Source organism: Arachis hypogaea, chromosome 13 (assembly GCF_003086295.3).
Source record: "Arachis hypogaea cultivar Tifrunner chromosome 13, arahy.Tifrunner.gnm2.J5K5, whole genome shotgun sequence".
Lineage (NCBI taxonomy): Eukaryota > Viridiplantae > Streptophyta > Magnoliopsida > Fabales > Fabaceae > Arachis > Arachis hypogaea.
This window is the reverse complement of record NC_092048.1, coordinates 18549136-18567814: the sequence shown is the minus strand read 5'-3', so window position 1 is coordinate 18567814 and position 18679 is coordinate 18549136. Positions and strand designations below refer to the sequence as shown.

At 30.6% G+C, this 18679-nt stretch overlaps 1 protein-coding gene across 3 annotated transcripts; it reads right to left on the bottom strand.

Moving 5' to 3' along the window:
- Positions 1 to 13646: 13646 nt before the first annotated feature.
- Positions 13647 to 18225, bottom strand: LOC112737561 (uncharacterized). 3 transcript variants are annotated; one of them, XR_003169004.3, is made up of 4 exons: positions 15889 to 18225; positions 15714 to 15797; positions 15483 to 15632; positions 13647 to 13882 (listed from the first exon to the last, which is right to left on the bottom strand). XR_003169004.3 is itself a non-coding variant. In XM_072211362.1 (4 exons), the coding sequence occupies exons 1-3, from the start codon at positions 16268 to 16270 to the stop codon at positions 15617 to 15619; spliced, it is 462 nt and encodes a 153-aa protein (XP_072067463.1). In that variant the 5' UTR covers positions 16271 to 16482; the 3' UTR covers positions 13647 to 13882; positions 15483 to 15616. The 3 variants fall into 3 exon arrangements, 2 of the variants coding, with proteins under 2 accessions (XP_072067463.1, XP_072067462.1); XM_072211362.1 differs by having other exon boundaries at positions 15714 to 15777; positions 15889 to 16482; XM_072211361.1 differs by having other exon boundaries at positions 15714 to 15772; positions 15889 to 16471.
- Between the last annotated feature and the right edge of the window lie 454 nt (positions 18226 to 18679).

The window sequence follows — 18679 nt, the reverse complement described above, 5'->3', positions numbered from 1 at the left end:
GTGTATTATAATTAGATTAGTAAAAATAATTATTTTTTAAAATTATTATTTTAAAAATTATCTAAACGTATAAATCTAACTAAATGATACCATATAAAATTTTTTATATAATTAAACTCATAAAGTATTAATTAGATCTATAATTATTTATATATTTTCTATCTAAATATTTAAAATGTTAAAAAATTAATTTTATGATATAATATTTAAAAGTTTTAAAAAATAAAATTTAATTATTTTTGAACAAGTGATTTAATAAAAAATATTAAGAAGTCATCATAATTTATTATTTTTAGTCATTAGTTAACTATTAATATTTAAAAATATATAATAAAATATATTATTAAATTATTAAACTAAATAAATTAGACTAATAAAATTAAATTAATAATTAAGTGATAATAAAAAATAAAAAAATTTAATAGTCTTTAATTTTTTTTAAAAATATATTAATATTTTTGTGTTCAATATCCATATATCGTAAATATTATGGATGACAAAATAGGTCAAATCTGCGGAACTAACCTGCTGAATCTGTAAAAAAAAGACAAATTGAGTTAAAAATTTAATTTTGTTTAGGATCCAATTTTTTATTATCTGAATAGAAACGGAGCAGATTTCATGTAAATTTTTGTGGAACGAAATGAAATTAGATGTGACAAAAATCCACTCCTACCTGCTTGGTTGCCACCGTACCCCTAATCTTATTAATATCTATCTTATCTCTTTAGGCTACTCGATCTAAAACTGACTCCCTTTGTGCTTTCTTTTCAACAGCGTCCACATCAATGGAAAGTTGTGGCCTAGGCTTTGGCTTTGTGGTATATATATATATATATATATGCCTCAAGATAAAAGTGTTGCTTAATTGCAAATAGTCACAACGAGCTAGCTGTAAGTCTATAACTATTACACTATTCCATTTAAGTTCTCATATACTTTGGTTGCGAAAATAATTGCTATAAATTGATTGATAAATATTACATGATATCTTAAAGCCATATAGAGAGATGAATCCAAAAATTTTAATACGAAAGAGTCAAATTTTAAATAATTTTTTTATAAAGATAATTAATATATAGTTATTAGAATTAATTTTTTTAAAAAGAGTAAAGTATCGTTTTTGTCCCCAACGTTTGGAGTAAATTCTATTTGTGTCTCTAACGTTTAAATCGTCTTATTTGTATCCCTAACGTTTGTAAAAGTGATTTAATGTTATCCTGCCATCAATTACACATCATGAGTGCTTTAGTTTGAGTTTTAAAAATCTCTTCTTGAAGTTAGAATACAAATGTTTGGGATAGAATCGATGATCTACTCCGAAAAATAGCTCATCTAATGTTGAAACTAATTCCTACAACATTTACATAATTCACTTTTCTAAGGACATAATTGAATTTAAACACAAATAGTGGGTATAATATTAAAATCGAACACATCTAAGTAAGACTTAATTGAGAATGAATACATCCAAGTGAGAATAATTGAAAAATATAATCCGATTTGTTAGTATAATTGATAATAGGATAACATTGAATCACTTTCATAAACGTTAAGGATACAAATAGGACGATTTAAACGTTAAGGACACAAATAGGACTTACCCCAAACATTGGGGATAAAAACGATACTTTACTCTTTTAAAAATTTATTAAAATATATATATATATATATATATATATATATTTTTTCATAATTTTATTTTTAATATGATAATTACATAAAAAAAATATAAGGATTAAGTATGATTTTGGTTCCTAACGTAGAGACTGAAGAAAGAGTCGAGGGGAGAGGGGAGCGAGAAAGAGAAGGGGGGAAGAAAGAGAATCCGGGGGAGAGGGGAGGGAAGGCCGCACTGCCGCACCGCCGCCTGTGATCGGAAGGAGAAACAGAGAGCAAGAGAGGAGAAAGCTAAGGGAGAAGAGAGAGATCGGAAGGGAGAAAGCTAAGGGCCACCGCCGCTGCTCCTCCTCCTCGCCGCTCGCACTGCTACCCGCGTCTTTGCCGCTGCTCCACGACCCTCACCGCCCGCCGCTTCTTCTTCTTCTTCTTCTGTGAACTGAATTTTTTGTGGAATTTCTGAATTTTTGGTGAAATTTATTGTGGAATATCTGAATTTGTTATGAATTTGCTGTGGAATATCTGAATGTTATGCTCTGTTAATGAATCTCTGCTTTTGATTTGGCTTAAATTTGGAATATTGTTGCTACTGAATTTGTTGATTATTGTTCAAAGTGCATGTTGTTTGAATTTCTTTAAATATTTTTGTCTGTTTTTCACTATCTGAAGAATCTTAAGAAAATGAAGAAGCAGTGCATAATCTGAAGAAGATGAAGAAGTAGAGCAAGAGAGGAGATGTCGAAATTGTGATAGAGGGTAAGGGTATAAATGTCCGAAGGACGATTTTAAAATTACGTTAAACCTTAGGGACCATTTTGTAGTGAAAAAAGGTCGGGGACGAAATCGATTTTCGGCCTCTACGTTGGGGACCAAAATCGACTTAACCCGAAATATAATAATATCAATAGTACATTATAAAATTATAAAATATCAATAATTTATAGCGTGTTTAGTTAAAAATTATCACATATCTTATTAATTAAAATAATTCTTTTAAAAATTTTAAAAAGTTTGAATATAAATTATAAATTATTAGTTATTTGAAAGATACATTATCCTTATAGAATACAAGATATAAGATATCTTTATAAAAAAATTTCTTTTAATAGCATAAATTTAGAAGAAAAATGAATATTTTTTACAAGAAAATAATATCTAAAGTACATAATGTGATTACTAAAATATAATTACGTAAGTGATTATTAATATAATAATATAAATATTAAATATATTAATATAAAAAATAAATGATTTTCTAAAAAATAAATATAAAAATTATTATATAAAAATTAATTTAAAAGATACAAAGACTTGAGGATATAATATTAAATTAAATAAAAAATATTAGTAAATTAAATAATTAATATATAAATTTATCATATAATAAAAAGTAATATATATAAAATTATTAAATAATATAATTTTTTTTATTATTTAAACACATATCTCATATATGAGTATAATTTCTTAAATTTTTTGGAGAAACAGATCACTATTTATTCCCTCAACGTCCGTCCCTGGCCACATAATAAATTCAAGCAAGCTTTATTATAGGCCATAAATTTTCTAAATTAAATTTTTGGTTTTCGAGTCCATACGAATTTTGTCGTTAAAACTAAATGACACATTATTATGACATGCTTTGTAACGTTCTACAAAAATTTTAATGAGAGAAAAGGACAAATAGATCCTTAATCTTTTGTTCCACAGATATTTTCGTCTTTGACCATTAAAAAATACTTTTAAGTCATTGACCTTCACAAAATTTGGACGAATCAGTCCCTGACGGAGGTATTTAAATGGATCGGTCCCTAACGGAGACATTTGAACGGAGGGACTGATCTGTCCAAATTTTGTGAAAGTCAGGGACTTAAAAGTATTTTTCAATGGTCAGGAATAAAAATGTCCGCGGGACAAAAGATCAGGGACCTATTTGTCCTTTTCTCTTCTAATGATGTGTCTATTTTCTTAAATAATAGTATAATTAAAAAAATAATATCTCAAATGGGTCTTAATTCTTAAAGAATTTTTGGTGGATGACACTGATACTAAATAAAGATAAACAAAATACATGAATTGAAATTATAATAAAAACAAAAAAATTAAAATTAAATACAAAGAAAATCACTTAATTTTTTATTTAATTTTTTTATATAACAAACAAATATTTTTAAAATTAATTTGTCTATATCATAGTTTAGAAATAGAATCAAATATATACTCAATTTTCTACCAAATTTTTTGATGTAACAAAAAAGAGACTCACTCAATTTAATTTATCTATATTATAATTTTATTATTCTAGATTTTCAATAACTTAGAAAATGAAGGTTGAATCTATAACCTCTTTTAAACTTGTATACTTTAAATTCAAACTAGATTTAAATCAAAATTGCTGTTAAGTCTACAATGTTAAATATGCAGAAGACAATTTTATTTTATCTCTCAACGATTGATCAGTAACAAAGTAAATCAGTTACTTTTGAATACTCTGAATTGTTGTAACATCTGTGAGATAGAATATGAAAGAGACAGCTTTATTTTGTCTCATATCGAAAAAAAAAACAGAAATAGAACAAAGAAGAGAAAATGATACAGTCATATATTCTGGTTCAACCACCATATGCAATGTGGCCTACATCCAGTCTCTACCACAACTGTGATGGTATTTTCACCATCTTTCTCAAATATTACAAATACCAATTTTTACAGATTCTACCTAATCTTATTAGGGACAAACCAAACTTCTACCCAAACTTAATTTGATTATGTTTACTATCCAGACTTTCAACCACTAAGTGTGTGTTTGGATTACAGTTTGCAAAAGGGAGTTTGCATAAAATTGATTTTGCAAACTTGATTTTGATCAAAAGTAAGTTTGTGTTAAAGTGATTTATGTTTGGTAATTTTTGTATTAAAATGGATTATAGTAAAATAAATGTTGTTTGGCTTATACCATTCAAAATCACTTTTAGATAAAAAATTACTGAATGGACATCAACTTAAATTTTTTTTATATTATCCTATTATTTTAATTTAGATATTTAAATAGATCTTATTAGTTAATTTTATAATAAAATTAATATTTACTTACTAAAATAAAAATAACATATAAAAATAGACAAAATATATTTTTAAATAAAAAAAATATACACTAAAACATAGTATACGAGAATTACAATTATAAAAGAGAGTACTGAAAATAATAAAAAAAATAAATATTTACTTTATAGTGATCGAAACAAATTTGAAAGTTCTTAATGATCTTTTTATATAATATATTTTTAGTATTTTTAGTAATTTTTTTTAGTATGTTATAATTTTTTACTATTATTATTATTTTCAGTTAATTTTTTATTTAATTTATTTTACCAAATAGAATCAATAAATCATATTATAAAAACATAATAACAAACATAATACACAAAAATCACAATTATAAAAGTGTATAATGTCAAATAAATAGTTGAAAAAAATAAAAATAATAAATAATAGAAAAATAGAGTTCATATAAACAGAAATAACAAGAATTTTATAAATAATACAATAATATATATAAAGGATAAAAATGGTAAAAGGTAAATAAATTGTTAGTATCTATGGCCAAAAGCTCGTTAAGAAAACGCAGAAGCTAAAAATAGTTGCTTCTTGTAAACGTGGTTTTGGCAGCAAAATCACTTCTGCGTTCATGAGAAAAAAATTTGCCAAACCAAAAGTTGAAGCTTTCAAGAAATTTAAACGTGCTTCTTCCTTTCCAACGGGTTTCCCAAACACACCCTAAGTGCTCACCCAACTTAGCAAGAAAATCCTCTTAGGATTATGAATACAAAACAAAAATACACACAAAATAGTTTGACATAATTTTCTAGTTTTTTTCTAAGATTACTCTCTTTACCTTTTCTCTTAATGGCTTTTACTGAAATCTCATGTATTTTTTCATTGATAAGAAACAAAGAAAGATAAAATTTAAGAACAAAAAATTCAATGTAACATCATGAAGGAGAAGAAGATCTAGCTCAAAAACTATGAAGACCCAAATAGTGTGCTCCCTCTCCTTACTTCAATTTTTGGTCGTTTACCCTTTTATATAAGAGTAAAGCATCCTAGCTGAATACCTTTGACTTTGTTCTTCTTTTTCGAAAATCAGAGCAGGGATGCACAGAAGAGATGGGACAACAATAGTGATTTCATGGATAATAGAGTTGGCTTGGATCCTGACCTAACTGTTTTTCTTTTTTCTTTGACTTCAAAGATTTGAACCATTAATTTATTCTTTGACCCCAAGTTTCAATTGTGACTTTTGATTTACAGCAGAGAAACACAACCTCTATTTTCTTCTTCTTACCAAAAAATATACAGCAGAAAGATGGTTGCTTCAACAAGCTGTTGCACAAAGATGGTAACTCATCTTCTTTGATTTTTCTCTGCATCATATCATATTTGATTTTTCCTTTTACCTCCAATTTTTGACTTTTTTCTCTCTTTTTCTTTTAGTGTATAGATATAGTGATCCACCTTTTTCACTTTGCTTGAACCTAATATGAACATTTCTTTTTACTTGTGAAATATCTTTTTATCCTTTATTTAGGGTTAGTCATATTACACACACTTTTGAATTTTTAACCCAAAGTTGTAATGTTAGCCATCATCAAATTATTGTTTTTATTTTCTCAAACTCAACAATCTCTTTTTTGATGACAAATATTATAAAAAATAAATTTCAATCAAAAGAGGTGAAAAACGTTGATGGTACTTCCCTTTGATGATTCAATATATCATGTTAATCTCCCTCTTTCTTTTATTTGGATAGCTCCCTGAATGTGTACTTTTTTTCAATCTAAAATCATTATTAAAACAATAATATTTGTACAAAAATAATAGCCAATGATAATACCAAACAACTATTAACCTAACATCCATGATTTTCTAAAAAAAAAAAATCTAGTCTACCAATCAAACTAATTCATCAAACATTTAACTATTCTAATAATGTATAAACTATCAATCCTCAAGTCCATCAAGCATCACCAATCAATCATAAAACAGCACCAAAATAGCCTAGTTTATTAACAACATTCATAATTCATTCAATTTATTTTTTATGTTTACTCCTCCTTTTGTCATCAAAAAAATAAAAATGTCCTGCACAATGTTTTGTTAGGCAAAAAAAATTCAGTAATTCAAAGTTAAATTCTATTAGTCAAATTACAGTCATCGAGATAAGAATAAAGTGTATTAAAAAGTTATCACACACAGAGCAAAAATAGTTTTAAGGAACAGCAACAGAGACAATGGTCTAGATGTCAAATTCTTCATTCTCGGTTTTTATGAGTTCATCATCCTCTTGATCAGATTGGATCGATTCTTCTCTCAAGAAAGAAGTACTCCAACTCAGCCCTAAGACTTTTTTAAAGAATTTTCATTATAAATTACCAATTTTCTTGCTTCTTTGCTCGAGTTGATGAGATGTTTGGTCATGTTTACAAACTATTGCAGAATGTCCTTGACTATACCATTGACCAAATACCTGTGGGAGGAAGATGTACCCGCGATCGAAGATGGAAGAAGGCTTTCATCTTCTTCTTCATCCATGACAGTGCCATTTTCAGTCTTAGTCTCTTTTTTTTAGTTTGTTTTACTGCACCACCACTTTTAATATAAGAGATTCTATTCTCTTATTTCTCATCAGTGAGATCAACACTAAAATATTCGAAAATACAAGTTAAAAATATCTCATATGATAAAAAAATATTTTTGTCACTTCAAATGCAATCATACATGTGATGCATAATGAAATATGCAAAAGAAAATTTAACTTTGTTGAGGATGGCGTATAGAACTATGGTGTCACATAATGTGACTCTTTGATAAGAATTACTTTGAGGCAATAGAATATGAGTGATGGTTCGGTGCAATTGGGCTCTAACAAGACCTAAAGACCATCCATGAAAAAAATGTTCACACATATATTGGCCAATACCTCTTGGTAAAAAATACAAAGATCATTTTTCTATTTTTCAAAAGTATAAGAATTAACACCTAGATCATAATAATCTAGAGCTTCACTAATGGTATCTTTGTTTAAAGAAATTTTATGGTCCTTTACATAAAAGTGAACGTTTTCTTCATGATGGTACATGTTAGTATAGAACTTGCGTATCAACTCAGGATAAACTAGTTTATGGATTTTGAAAAGGTTTTTCTAGCCTAGATAAAAAATATTTTCAACAAAGTTCAAATTTTTTTTTAAGCAAATGCATCTAAATCAGCAAGATAAGTGAAACATAATGGACGATTAGCCACAACAGCCCTATGAAACTCGAAGTTCATACTTGAAGAGAAATGAAAAAGGTCAAAGTGAAAGTGAGGGAGGTTTCCAAAATGAGACTTAAAACCTATGGGATCAAGGTCATCAGGTTCCATGACAGAATGAAGAAAAGGATGATGATTGCTTTTGTTAGAACGATTTAAGGGAGCTTTGGAAGCAGAACAGGAGACATTAGAAGATCTTCCTCTGTCATGGGTTTATTACCCTTTGCCACATTTGTCCTAGAGGTACCAGTGCCTGGAGACGCAGCAGTGGAACAACGAGCATGGTTTTTCATTCGAGCCATAATCTCGGAAACAGGTGAAAAATGTGAAGAGGAGTGAAAATGAATATGTATGTGGGTGTGTGCTTGAGTTTTTGGGGGAAGGTTTCTAGGAGGATGGTTAGCCATAGAGCCTTTGTGAGTAGTCACCTTCTTTCTCATTTTAAGAAACACTTTTGAATGCAATTATTGATGAGAAAGATGAGCAGTTTTTAATAAATAACTGCAATGAATACTGATTTTGAAAAAACAAAAAAATAATATTTCAAAATAATTTGAAAAGGTGTTTCCAAAAAATTGATTAAAAGATTTTATGAGTAAATATTTAAAAAGACAATTCAAAAAGTCTTTAAGGATCTAAATGTGATTTGACTTGGTAGATAAAGACAAAAACAAAGAATATAGATTTATGATAAAAGTGATGAGACCCACTCATAGAAGAGAACTTTCTTTCGGGCGAAATATGGGGTTTAAGGAAACAAAATAGGCTGCCAAAAAAGAGTTTAGCTTGACCCATCTCGTTCAGAAACCAACACTCAGTATTGATCAAGGGAACATAAAGGGGTTCATTATTTGACCAGAATTGTCTCTCGTCGATCTGAGAGACAAAAACACTTAGAAAAGCTCATCATCAAATTAGATTAAGGAATCATCACAGATAATGTCCGGGAAAGTTTTCAACTTGCAGAATCTGTCCTCAGTCAGTGGTTTCGTAAAAATATCAGCAAGTTGATCTTCTGATCTAACAAATTGAATGTCAATATTTTTCTTTTGAATGTATTTTCTAATTGAGTGAAATCTCACTTCGATATGCTAAATTCTAGAGTGAACAATATATTTTTTTAAAATATTTATATCACTCATGTTATCACACAATAAAGAAAAGTTATTTATTTTCAATTTGTAATGAGCAAGTTGAGTTTTTAGCCATAACAATTGTGAATAGCATGAAGATGCAGCAATATATTCAGCCTTGGCTGTTGACAAAGTTACAGTGACTTATTTCTTACTTGACCACACATTTAGTGACTTTTCAAGAAAATAACAGATTCCGATTTTACTCCTTCCATCCACTCGATTACCAGTAAAATTTGCATCACAATAACCTACTATATAAAAATCATTAAATTTGAGATACCACAAACCAAAATCAGAAGTGCCATGAATATATGTAAAAATCCTTTTAACGGCTGAAAGATAGGATTCTTTAAGATATGATTGGAAGCTAGAATAAACTTTAACACTTTGAACTATGTCTAGTCTAGAGATTCATTCCTTTAAATTTAGTTTCATTCACATCTTTGCCATTTTCATTTTTTTCAAGTCTAGAATTTGGATGTATTGGAGTGCTTGTCAACTTAACATTTTCTAATCCGAATTTCTTAACCATTTCTTTTTTGCATATTTTTCTTGGTGCCACTGGGAGTTTGTTTGATTTGGAGACCAAGGAAGACTATAAATTCTCCCATCAAGCTCATATCAAACTCACTAGTAATTAGTTTACTAAAATCAGCATACAGGGATTCATTTGTCGAACCAAAGATAATATCATCCACATAGACTTGAACAAGAGTAAAATGATTATTAGACTCTTTAATAAATAGAGCTATATCTGTAGTACCTCTTTAAAAATTATTTTTTAACAAGAAAGAGCTAAGTCTTTCTTACCAAGGTCAAGGGCTTGTCTCAAACCATAAAGTGCTTTAAATAGTTTAAAAACATGGTTTGAAAAATTTTATTTTCAAAGTCGGGAGGCTGAGCCACGTATACTTCTTTATCTATGATCCCATTCAAAAAAGCACAATTAACATCCATTTGAAAAAATTTAAACCCTTGGTTTTCGGCATAGGCAAGTAGCAATTTAATGGTTTCCATTCTTACAACCAGTGCAAATGACTCATCAAAGCCAATTCCTTTCTCTTGATCATATCCTTGTGCCACGAGTCTTGCTTTATTTCTTGCTATGCTCTCATCTTCTCCCAATTTGTTTCAAAAAATTCACTTTGTTCCCATTACTTTCTTCCCATTGGAGTTAGGCACAAGTGTCCACACTTCATTTTTTTTAAACTGATGCAGCTCCTCTTCCATAGCCTTGACCCAAGATGGATCTCCTAGAGCTTCATTTATGTTTCGTGGTTCGATTTGATAAATGAGTGCAAGATTGTTTTGTTCTAACCTCCTTCTACTTGAAGATCTAGAAGTGACACCTTATGACGGATCTCCAATAATGAATTTTTGTGGATAATTTTTTAAGAATTTTTGTTTTCTCAGTTTGGTAGTCTTAGGATCAGGTTCAAATAGAGTTTGGTTTATTTGGCTGTCAGTTCCAGGATTTTTTGTAGTTTCATGAGATAAAACAGAATTCTCTCCTGTAGAATCGACTCTCAGAGTAGGTTGAACGTTCTACTGTAGATCAAAATCTGTTTGAGCTTGATTCTCATTTTTTACATCAATATTCTTATCACCTGCATTGCCATCTTCTAAAGAGCTTGAAATAACATTAGTATCACAAAACCAAACATGTATGAATTTCTCAACAATTCTAGAATCTTTGTGATAAACTCTATAAGCTTTGTTAGTTGTGGAATATCCAATAAAAATGCATTCATAGGTCTTTGGATCAAATTTTTTCAAATTATTTTTAGTGTTCAATACAAAATATTTGCATCCAAAGATATGAAAATATTTAAGATTGGGAGGGGTTCCTTTCCATAATTCATAAGGTGTTTTCTTCAAAAACTTCCTAATGATTTTTCTATTCAAAATGTAACACGTCGTACTGACCGCTTCGGCCCAAAGAAACTTAGAAACATTGCTTTCATATAACATGGCTCTAGCTATTTTTTGAAGGCTTCTATTTCTTCATTCAACAACACCATTTTGTTGAGGTGTTCTTTTTCATTTTGAACCTTTTTGCTAAACATCTCAAAAGCCGAGAAAGCATCATATTTATGAGTAAGAAAAAGAACCTAACAAAATCTTGCATAATCATCCACAATAACAAAGCTATAACGTTTACCACCTAGACTTTGTGTTCTAATTGGCGCAAAAAGATCAATATGCAACAATTCAAGAGGTCTTTTAGTTGAAATGTCTTCCTTTAATTTAAATGAATTTTTTGTTTGCTTTCCCATTTGGCATGCATCACACGTGATGTCTTTGTCAAATTTAATTTTAGGAAGACCTTTTACTAAATTTTTCTTTACTAGTTTGACTATTTGAAACATACTAGTATAACCTAGCCATTTTTCAAAATTCATGGAATTAAAACAAGTTATATTTTTATTTTTGAGCTCATCTAGTGTGAGGTCATACACATTATCACATCTTTTAGCCACAAACAACACTTTATCTGAATGTTCATTAACAAGACATTCAATTTTTTGAAAATTACCCAATAACCTAGGTCATAAAGTTGGCTAATACTCAAAAGATTATGTCTCAACCCATCAACCAAAAATACATTATCAATACAAGTAGAAAAATTCTTACCCACTTTACCTATGACAATGATCTTGCCCTTTCCATCATCGCCGAAAGTCACAACAAATCCTCCACTGTACCCATTTAGTTTAATGAAGAATATAGACTTTTTGGTCTTGTGCCTTGAATATCCACTATCAAGATACCACATGTCTTTCTTCTTTTTGGATGCAAGGCAAATCTACACAAAGCTTCAATTGATCTTAGGTATCCAAATAAATTTGGATCTTTTGATGTTAATCCTCCTTGATTGTCCAAGGACATTGAAATTATTTACCACTTTGTATACTTTATTTTTTATTTTTCTCTCAATAATAAAGTATTGATTAGAGGTATGACCATTCTTTTTGTAAGTGTGACAATGATTTCTTTTTGCAGAATTTAGAGATTGGTATGAGATTTTGTGGTTATAAGTTCTTGAAGTTGATACTTCACTTTTAGAAAGTGATTTTTCAAAAATAGCATCATTTATCTCAAAGTAGTTTAAACCAGATTTTTCAAACATAAGTTTTTGACTAGCTAACATTTTGTCTAAGTTGCTGGAACTTAGAAAAAACTATATTAAATCACGTTTCAAACCTCTAATAACCTCATGCAGTTGTTCATTTTCCTTAATGAGATCAAGTGAAGTATTAACTGATTGTTTATCTTTAAGTTTTTTAATTTTCAAATTTAAAAAATTTATTTTCTTCAACTAAATCAGTGACATTTTCAATTTTCTTTACTTTTTCTTTAAGGAAAGCTTTTTCAGCTTTTAAGAAATTATTTTCTGACTCACATTTATAAAATTTATCCAGAATATTTTTAACATATGCTGTTAGGTCATCAATAATTTGATGCAATTTCTCATCAGATAGGTCAGAATAATTTACTTCTTCCAATTGATCTTAGTCAGCCATAAAACAAGATTGTATTTCGTGTTTGAACTCTTCTTCATCATTGGAATCATTTTCAAGATATTCTTATGATGCCATCAGCACCTTCTTCTTGTCTTTCTTCATCTTGTCCTCTTTCTTGAGTTTAGGACAATTATATTTGAAATGATCAGCCACCTTGCAATGATGACATATGATCTTGCTGAAATTCTTTTTTATTCCTTTGAGATTGAGCCTTTACTCCTTCCTTTACTTCTCATGAGTCTTCTCAATCTCCTAGAAAAAACACAATTTCATCATCTAAAAAACTATCATTAGAATCCTCTTCCAATGCATCAATATTGAATTTCAAGGCCACTCTTTTTTTTTTTGTCTTGGTTCATGGGGGTGATCTCATAAGCAAGTGTCTTTCCTTTTAACTCATCATATGTCATTTGGTTTAGATTGCTATTTTTAGAGATGACAATTGCTTTTGTTTTTCACTCTTTAGTGAGACTTCTAAGAATTTTTTTTTCACGAGCTCTTGTTCAGTGTGAGTCATTCTCATAACATCTAAATTATTGATGATGATTGAAAATTTTTCAAATATTTCACCGATGGTTTCTCTTTTTTTCATAGAGAACATATCATGTTCTTTTCTAAGCATAGCAATCCTTGTTTCCATGAATTGTTGTATGCCTTTTTGTGTGACTTAAAATTTATCCAAAATTTCTTTTACTGTTTTGCATCTTGACACTTTTCAGTATTCTTCAAAGCGAATGGCGCAATGTATCATGTTGATAGCCTTAGCGTTTAGCTGCATTTTCTTTTTATCTTCATCATTCTATTCGACTTCTTCTTTGAGAATCATCATTCTTTCAGCACTTGTCTTTGTTGGGACTTGTGAACTATCCACAATAATCTTTCAAATGTTGTAATCAATGGGCTGCACAAATATTCTCATTTTCTCCTTTCTGTAATACCCTCACTATCAGAAATCACGCTTCCGGCTGCGCTACTCTGATAGCAAGAAGTATTACGACTACTTTACATACTAAATACTAGAATAGGAGCCTGTAACTCAATACTGTATCGCTGATTTCTTTGAAAAAACGGAGATAAATACTTTATTTTAAGAAAATTACAAGCAGGCATAGATTCTTATACAAGACTCATTACATAATAACTCAATATAATATATATATAAAACACACAATTCCTATCCCTCTTACAAACTTGTAATAACAAAGATGAGGGAAGAAAATAATCTAATTAATACAACAACATATAAACCAAACATAGTATAACTCTTCTTAATGCTTCTTCATCTGATTCCTGAAAAGGTAAAGCTGTAGGGGGTGAGAACCTAACCACACGGTCTCACCACAGAGTTTCAAAGTTGTCATAAGAAGATATTCAATAAGAAAACTATTTTCAAATTCAGTGATTATCATTGCCTTATGAATCCTTTTAAAATTCAATAGCTAGTCGTTCAAAACCATTTCAAGAAACAATGTTTAATATTTTCAGAAATCCAAAGTCTTTCTTTTCTCATAAGCAAATCTCAATCAGAAACCAACCACGCAATCAAACAACACAATCATTAATTCAGCACCAAAAATCCATTCTCAAATGTAACACGCCAGGACAAACACAGGCAATACAGATAAGGAAAACACAAGTAGGAAGCAGTTACAGCAAATTGTTCAAGTAGCAGTTAAGAACAGTTTAGCAATTAGGCAAACCAAAGCAAGTTCAAACCCAAGCAAAGCATACAAATGCATATGATGCATGCCTGTCCTATGGCTGATGAGGCTCATCTGTCGGTTATCCAGCCAACCCGACAAGTCTGAATTGTCCTTAGACTGTCCCCCGACGTGCATCCCCAAGAGTCTATGCATAGCTTTTTCTCAAATAAACAATATTGCTCAATGGGGGTAACATTCCCGGGAATTTATATAGTGCCCGGTCACACTTACGTCGTAGGGTCAACAGAGTATCGAGTTTTCAACCTGGTACACGTGGTGGCAAGCCACGGCACTTAATCCAGGGAACCTCGTATCTCAGATATTTCAAATTCATAAGCCATGTGAATAATTCAAAGTTCATATCTCAACATTCTCAACATTCTCAACACCATAATCATTCATCAATCCAAATCTCATTTTCCAAATTCATTCAGAAACCATATTTCAAAGAAAATCCTCATTATCCTTCTTTCCATTTCGTTTATTAACAAATCTCAATTCAAAACATAATTCTTTCTTCAATAAATAAATCAATCTTAAGACATATAATGTTTAAAACCAAATCTTTTTAAATAATTACTTCAAATAAAACTTCCAATTTTATAAAATTTCGGCAGCATCTCCTCTAAAACTCGGATTCTGCCACCCTTATCGGGTCCCAACCAAACCAAACCAAACGCCTGTAAATAATTCAAATCACTTCCAAAAACCATTATCACAACAACAACACTCAACCCAAAGAAATTATAAAATCCAGAATTCAATCAACCAATCTATAAATCGCAATTTAAACCAGCTTCAATCAACAGCATCAATCAATAATAAAGAATTCTCGGTCTTCTCAAACAGTTTCAAACCAAACCCTTCCTCTAACCCTTTTTGAATCATTTCCAAAATAGCAAATCATTCTCAATAAAGAAACAATTTTCAAATATCAAGTACTTTCCAATTTTGTTTCAAAATCAAATTCCGATAATTCAAGAAAAACCACTTTAACAACATCAGTCAATTAACCAGAATATTCAACTTTCTCAATCGATCGATCAATCGAACTAACAATCCCATTCATCCAAAGCAACTAAATTCAATTCATAAGACTTACGAAATCACAAAAAAGTATTTTATGCATTAATATCGATTTATAACAACTCTGGAAAGTAAAACAAGTTTAAGAAAAGTGCCCCTACCTCGAATAATCAAAACCCATAAATCAAATACGTCCAAGAAACCTTTTTCTCTCGACTCGCACTCAACGGCAGCTGCATCTGCCACTCCGTTCACTTCCACAACAACAGAAACGGCTTCTATTTTAACCATGCAATTACTGGAACTCGACCCTAGAACGTCAACATCACAAAATTCTCAAAAATCTATAGCAGAATAACAGCGGTAAGGATATCAAGGTTAGAATAACTTACTGCAGCCATAGAAAATAGAACGATGGGGCAACAAAGAAGAGAATCAGGGACCTGTGCATCTGTTCTAGTGGCAATAACACCATTCTGATCGGTAAGACAGTAGAGATACCAGCAAAATCAGAATAACGGGGCAAAATAAAAATGGAATAAATTCAAGAAAAGAGAAAGTGGTTACCGGTAAATCTGGCCTGATTCCGAAAACGGCGTACAATCGAGTAATTAGCAACAATCAAAACCCAAGAAGACAGAGGCCTCATCTGCGTTCTCCGGCGGCCAGTACAGCGGCGTGAAGCTCCGACGACACAGCAGCAACATGGGTGCATCGACGGCGAGCCCAGTAGCTTCGGTGATGGCGGAAGAAAGGCGGCAACGACACTGGGTGTGACCCTCCTCTCACCGCGTCTCTCTCTCCTCGGCTTCAATAGTGACGACGGCGGCTCCAAGGCGGACCAGCAGCGACGGCGACGGCTCGGGCTGGACGGACGGACAGCAGCGGCGACATGCTTCCTGGCGAGGATGACGACGAAAGTGAGGCAGTGGTGGCTTCTCCTCTGCATGCGTCTCTACTCCCAACGGCAGCCAAGGCGACCCGACGGCGTGGCCTAGCAGCTCCGGCGCCCTTCCACCGGCGCGCTCTCACCCTCGGATCTCCCTCTCTTCCTCCCCCTTTCCTTCTTTCTCAGATCTCCCTTTCTTCCTCCCCCTTTCCTTTTTTTTTCTCTTCCTTTCTTTCTTCTTTTTTTTTTATTTCTTTCTTTCATTTCCTTTTGTCTGAAGCTGGGAAAGGTTAGGGTTTTGGGGAAAGGGTAAGACGGTGGGGGTAGAAGGTTAGGATTAGGGTAGTTTAGGTAATTTTAATAAAATTAGGGGTATAGAGTATTAATTAAAAATCTAATTTAATCTATTAAAATTATTTTGAAAATGTTATTTGATTATTAATTTACTAATTGACTTTTAATCGAATATTTTAATTTAAAATTAAAGTATTAAATTCTAGAGTTTCTATTATTTAACTAAATTGTATAAAATTCTTATTCTTTTACAACTGTTAAGCTGTATAACTTAAATATAGAAAATTATTCAATAATTATAAAATTAAGTAAAATTTCTAATTTAATTGTCAAAACTTGATTTAATTACTTTTAATAAAATAGTTTCTAAAAATAAAGTCTTTAATGAATAAATACATTGAAATTAACTCATAATAATATTTTTCGAAAATTATGGGTCTTACATCCTACCCACCTTATAAAAATTTTCGCCCTCGAAAATTAAAGTAATATACAAGGTAATACATAGTCTTTGCACTCTACTTTTTAAACACTTTATAGAAAAGTATGAAATCTTAGTATGCATATATAAATGTTCAAAATTTTACAAAAGCTTGGAGGAACAAAATAGAGTGCAAATCAAGATAGGCGTTCACAAAACAAAACGGTAGCTAGTGTAGCAAAAGGGCTACAAAGCAGGCTGGTATAAAACAACGGATATAAGGCTCACTCACAGATCTCTTACCCATCTCAGAACTTCAACTCCCCAACTCCATCATTCATTTCACAACTCCACAACCCGTCAGAATCCTAACATGTACAAACTCTTACGAGGAACGAATTGCTATACTCTTCATAACGTTGCACACTTATTAATCCATCTTTCACGTTTACGAATGGCATCTTAAAGTTTCGTTTGCTACCTCTAAAAGTCGTATGTGATTCTAAGGCAATCCTCAAATTTGTTTCAAAGAACACAAGATCTTGAAAAAAGATAAGCAACAAAATCTGCCAGGGCTTGAAAAGATTCTTGAAACCACAAGTAATCAAAAATGCATAAGGATTGAAGAGTGTGAGACAGAAAATTAGTTTGGACAATTCTCAAGAATGATTCCCGAATCAACAAAATCCGATAGGAATAGCAAAAGGAAAAGTAGTGCAGTAGTTTGAAGCAAAATTAAGTCGAGTCAAGGAATATGAGGTTTACAAAAAAAAAAAAGAATGTCTAAGATCAAAGACAAGGCTCATAAGTCTCGAGTAGAATTAAGGATATTTTCGAATGAATTGCGCATAGAGAATGAAAAACATTTCAAAAATTATTTTCACATTTTCAAAGGAAAAGTGCGCATCAAACACTTTGTAAAAGAAATAACAAAAGTATATTTATGGCATTACGTTAATACAATTCCATGTTAAAATAAATTATGTAGAGTTTTGAAAGAAAATGAATACCGATATGACTAAGAACAAAAATATTCTCTCAAATATTTGAGAAAAATAGTTAGACGAACCACTTAACCAAAAGTAGGCATAAAACTCAGAAGGAAATCAAATTGCCTCTTGTCAAAATAATTTACAAGTTAAAGATAAAATAGGTGAGATTTGAAAAGGGAAAGTCAATTGAGTTAAGGCCAAAACAATTTTTCGAAAATCTTAAAAGACATTTAGGTATTCAATCAAATAAAGGTATACAGTGAAATCGTGGCAAGGTTGTAAGAAAATTAAACGTTTGTTAAAAAAAAAAATTTCAAGGTTTATATTCAATCAAGTGTGTATAAAAATTATAGCAAATATGGAAGAAGAAATTAAACTTTATTTAGAAAAAAAATTCCAAAGTAAAAATTTGCTTGTAAGTCGGTTTCGAAACTTTATTTAATACAGTGCATGCCGACCTTAAAATAAATTTGTCAATTTAAAGAATAGCTATGGATGCAATTTAAGCGAGAAAAATTGATTTAAATTTCTTAAGAAGAGAATCTAAAACTTGTTTTAAAAGTTCATATCAAAATGAATTCGCCATTACATAAAGAATATTCGAGAATATTAAGATGTACTTAAAAAGAAATCAGGCCATATGAAAAAGGATCTTAAATTAAGGGAGTTCAAACAAGATCAACTAGGCATAAGACATCGAACAAGCCTTCAATCGAGCTACTGAAAACTTAAACCTCCTCTTCTACCAGTCGTTCCCTAAAG

Bases quoted from the DNA above. Each gene is read 5' to 3' on its own strand.
- LOC112737561 (XM_072211361.1), bottom strand. From the start codon at position 16,270: ATGCAGAGGAGAAGCCACCACTGCCTCACTTTCGTCGTCATCCTCGCC. The intron at 15,773-15,888 runs GTAACCACTTTC...CCACTAGAACAG, and splicing joins GAATCAGGCCAGATTTACCG to ATGCACAGGTCCCTGATTCT. The intron at 15,633-15,713 runs GTAAGTTATTCT...TTGACGTTCTAG, and splicing joins TTCTATTTTCTATGGCTGCA to GGTCGAGTTCCAGTAATTGC.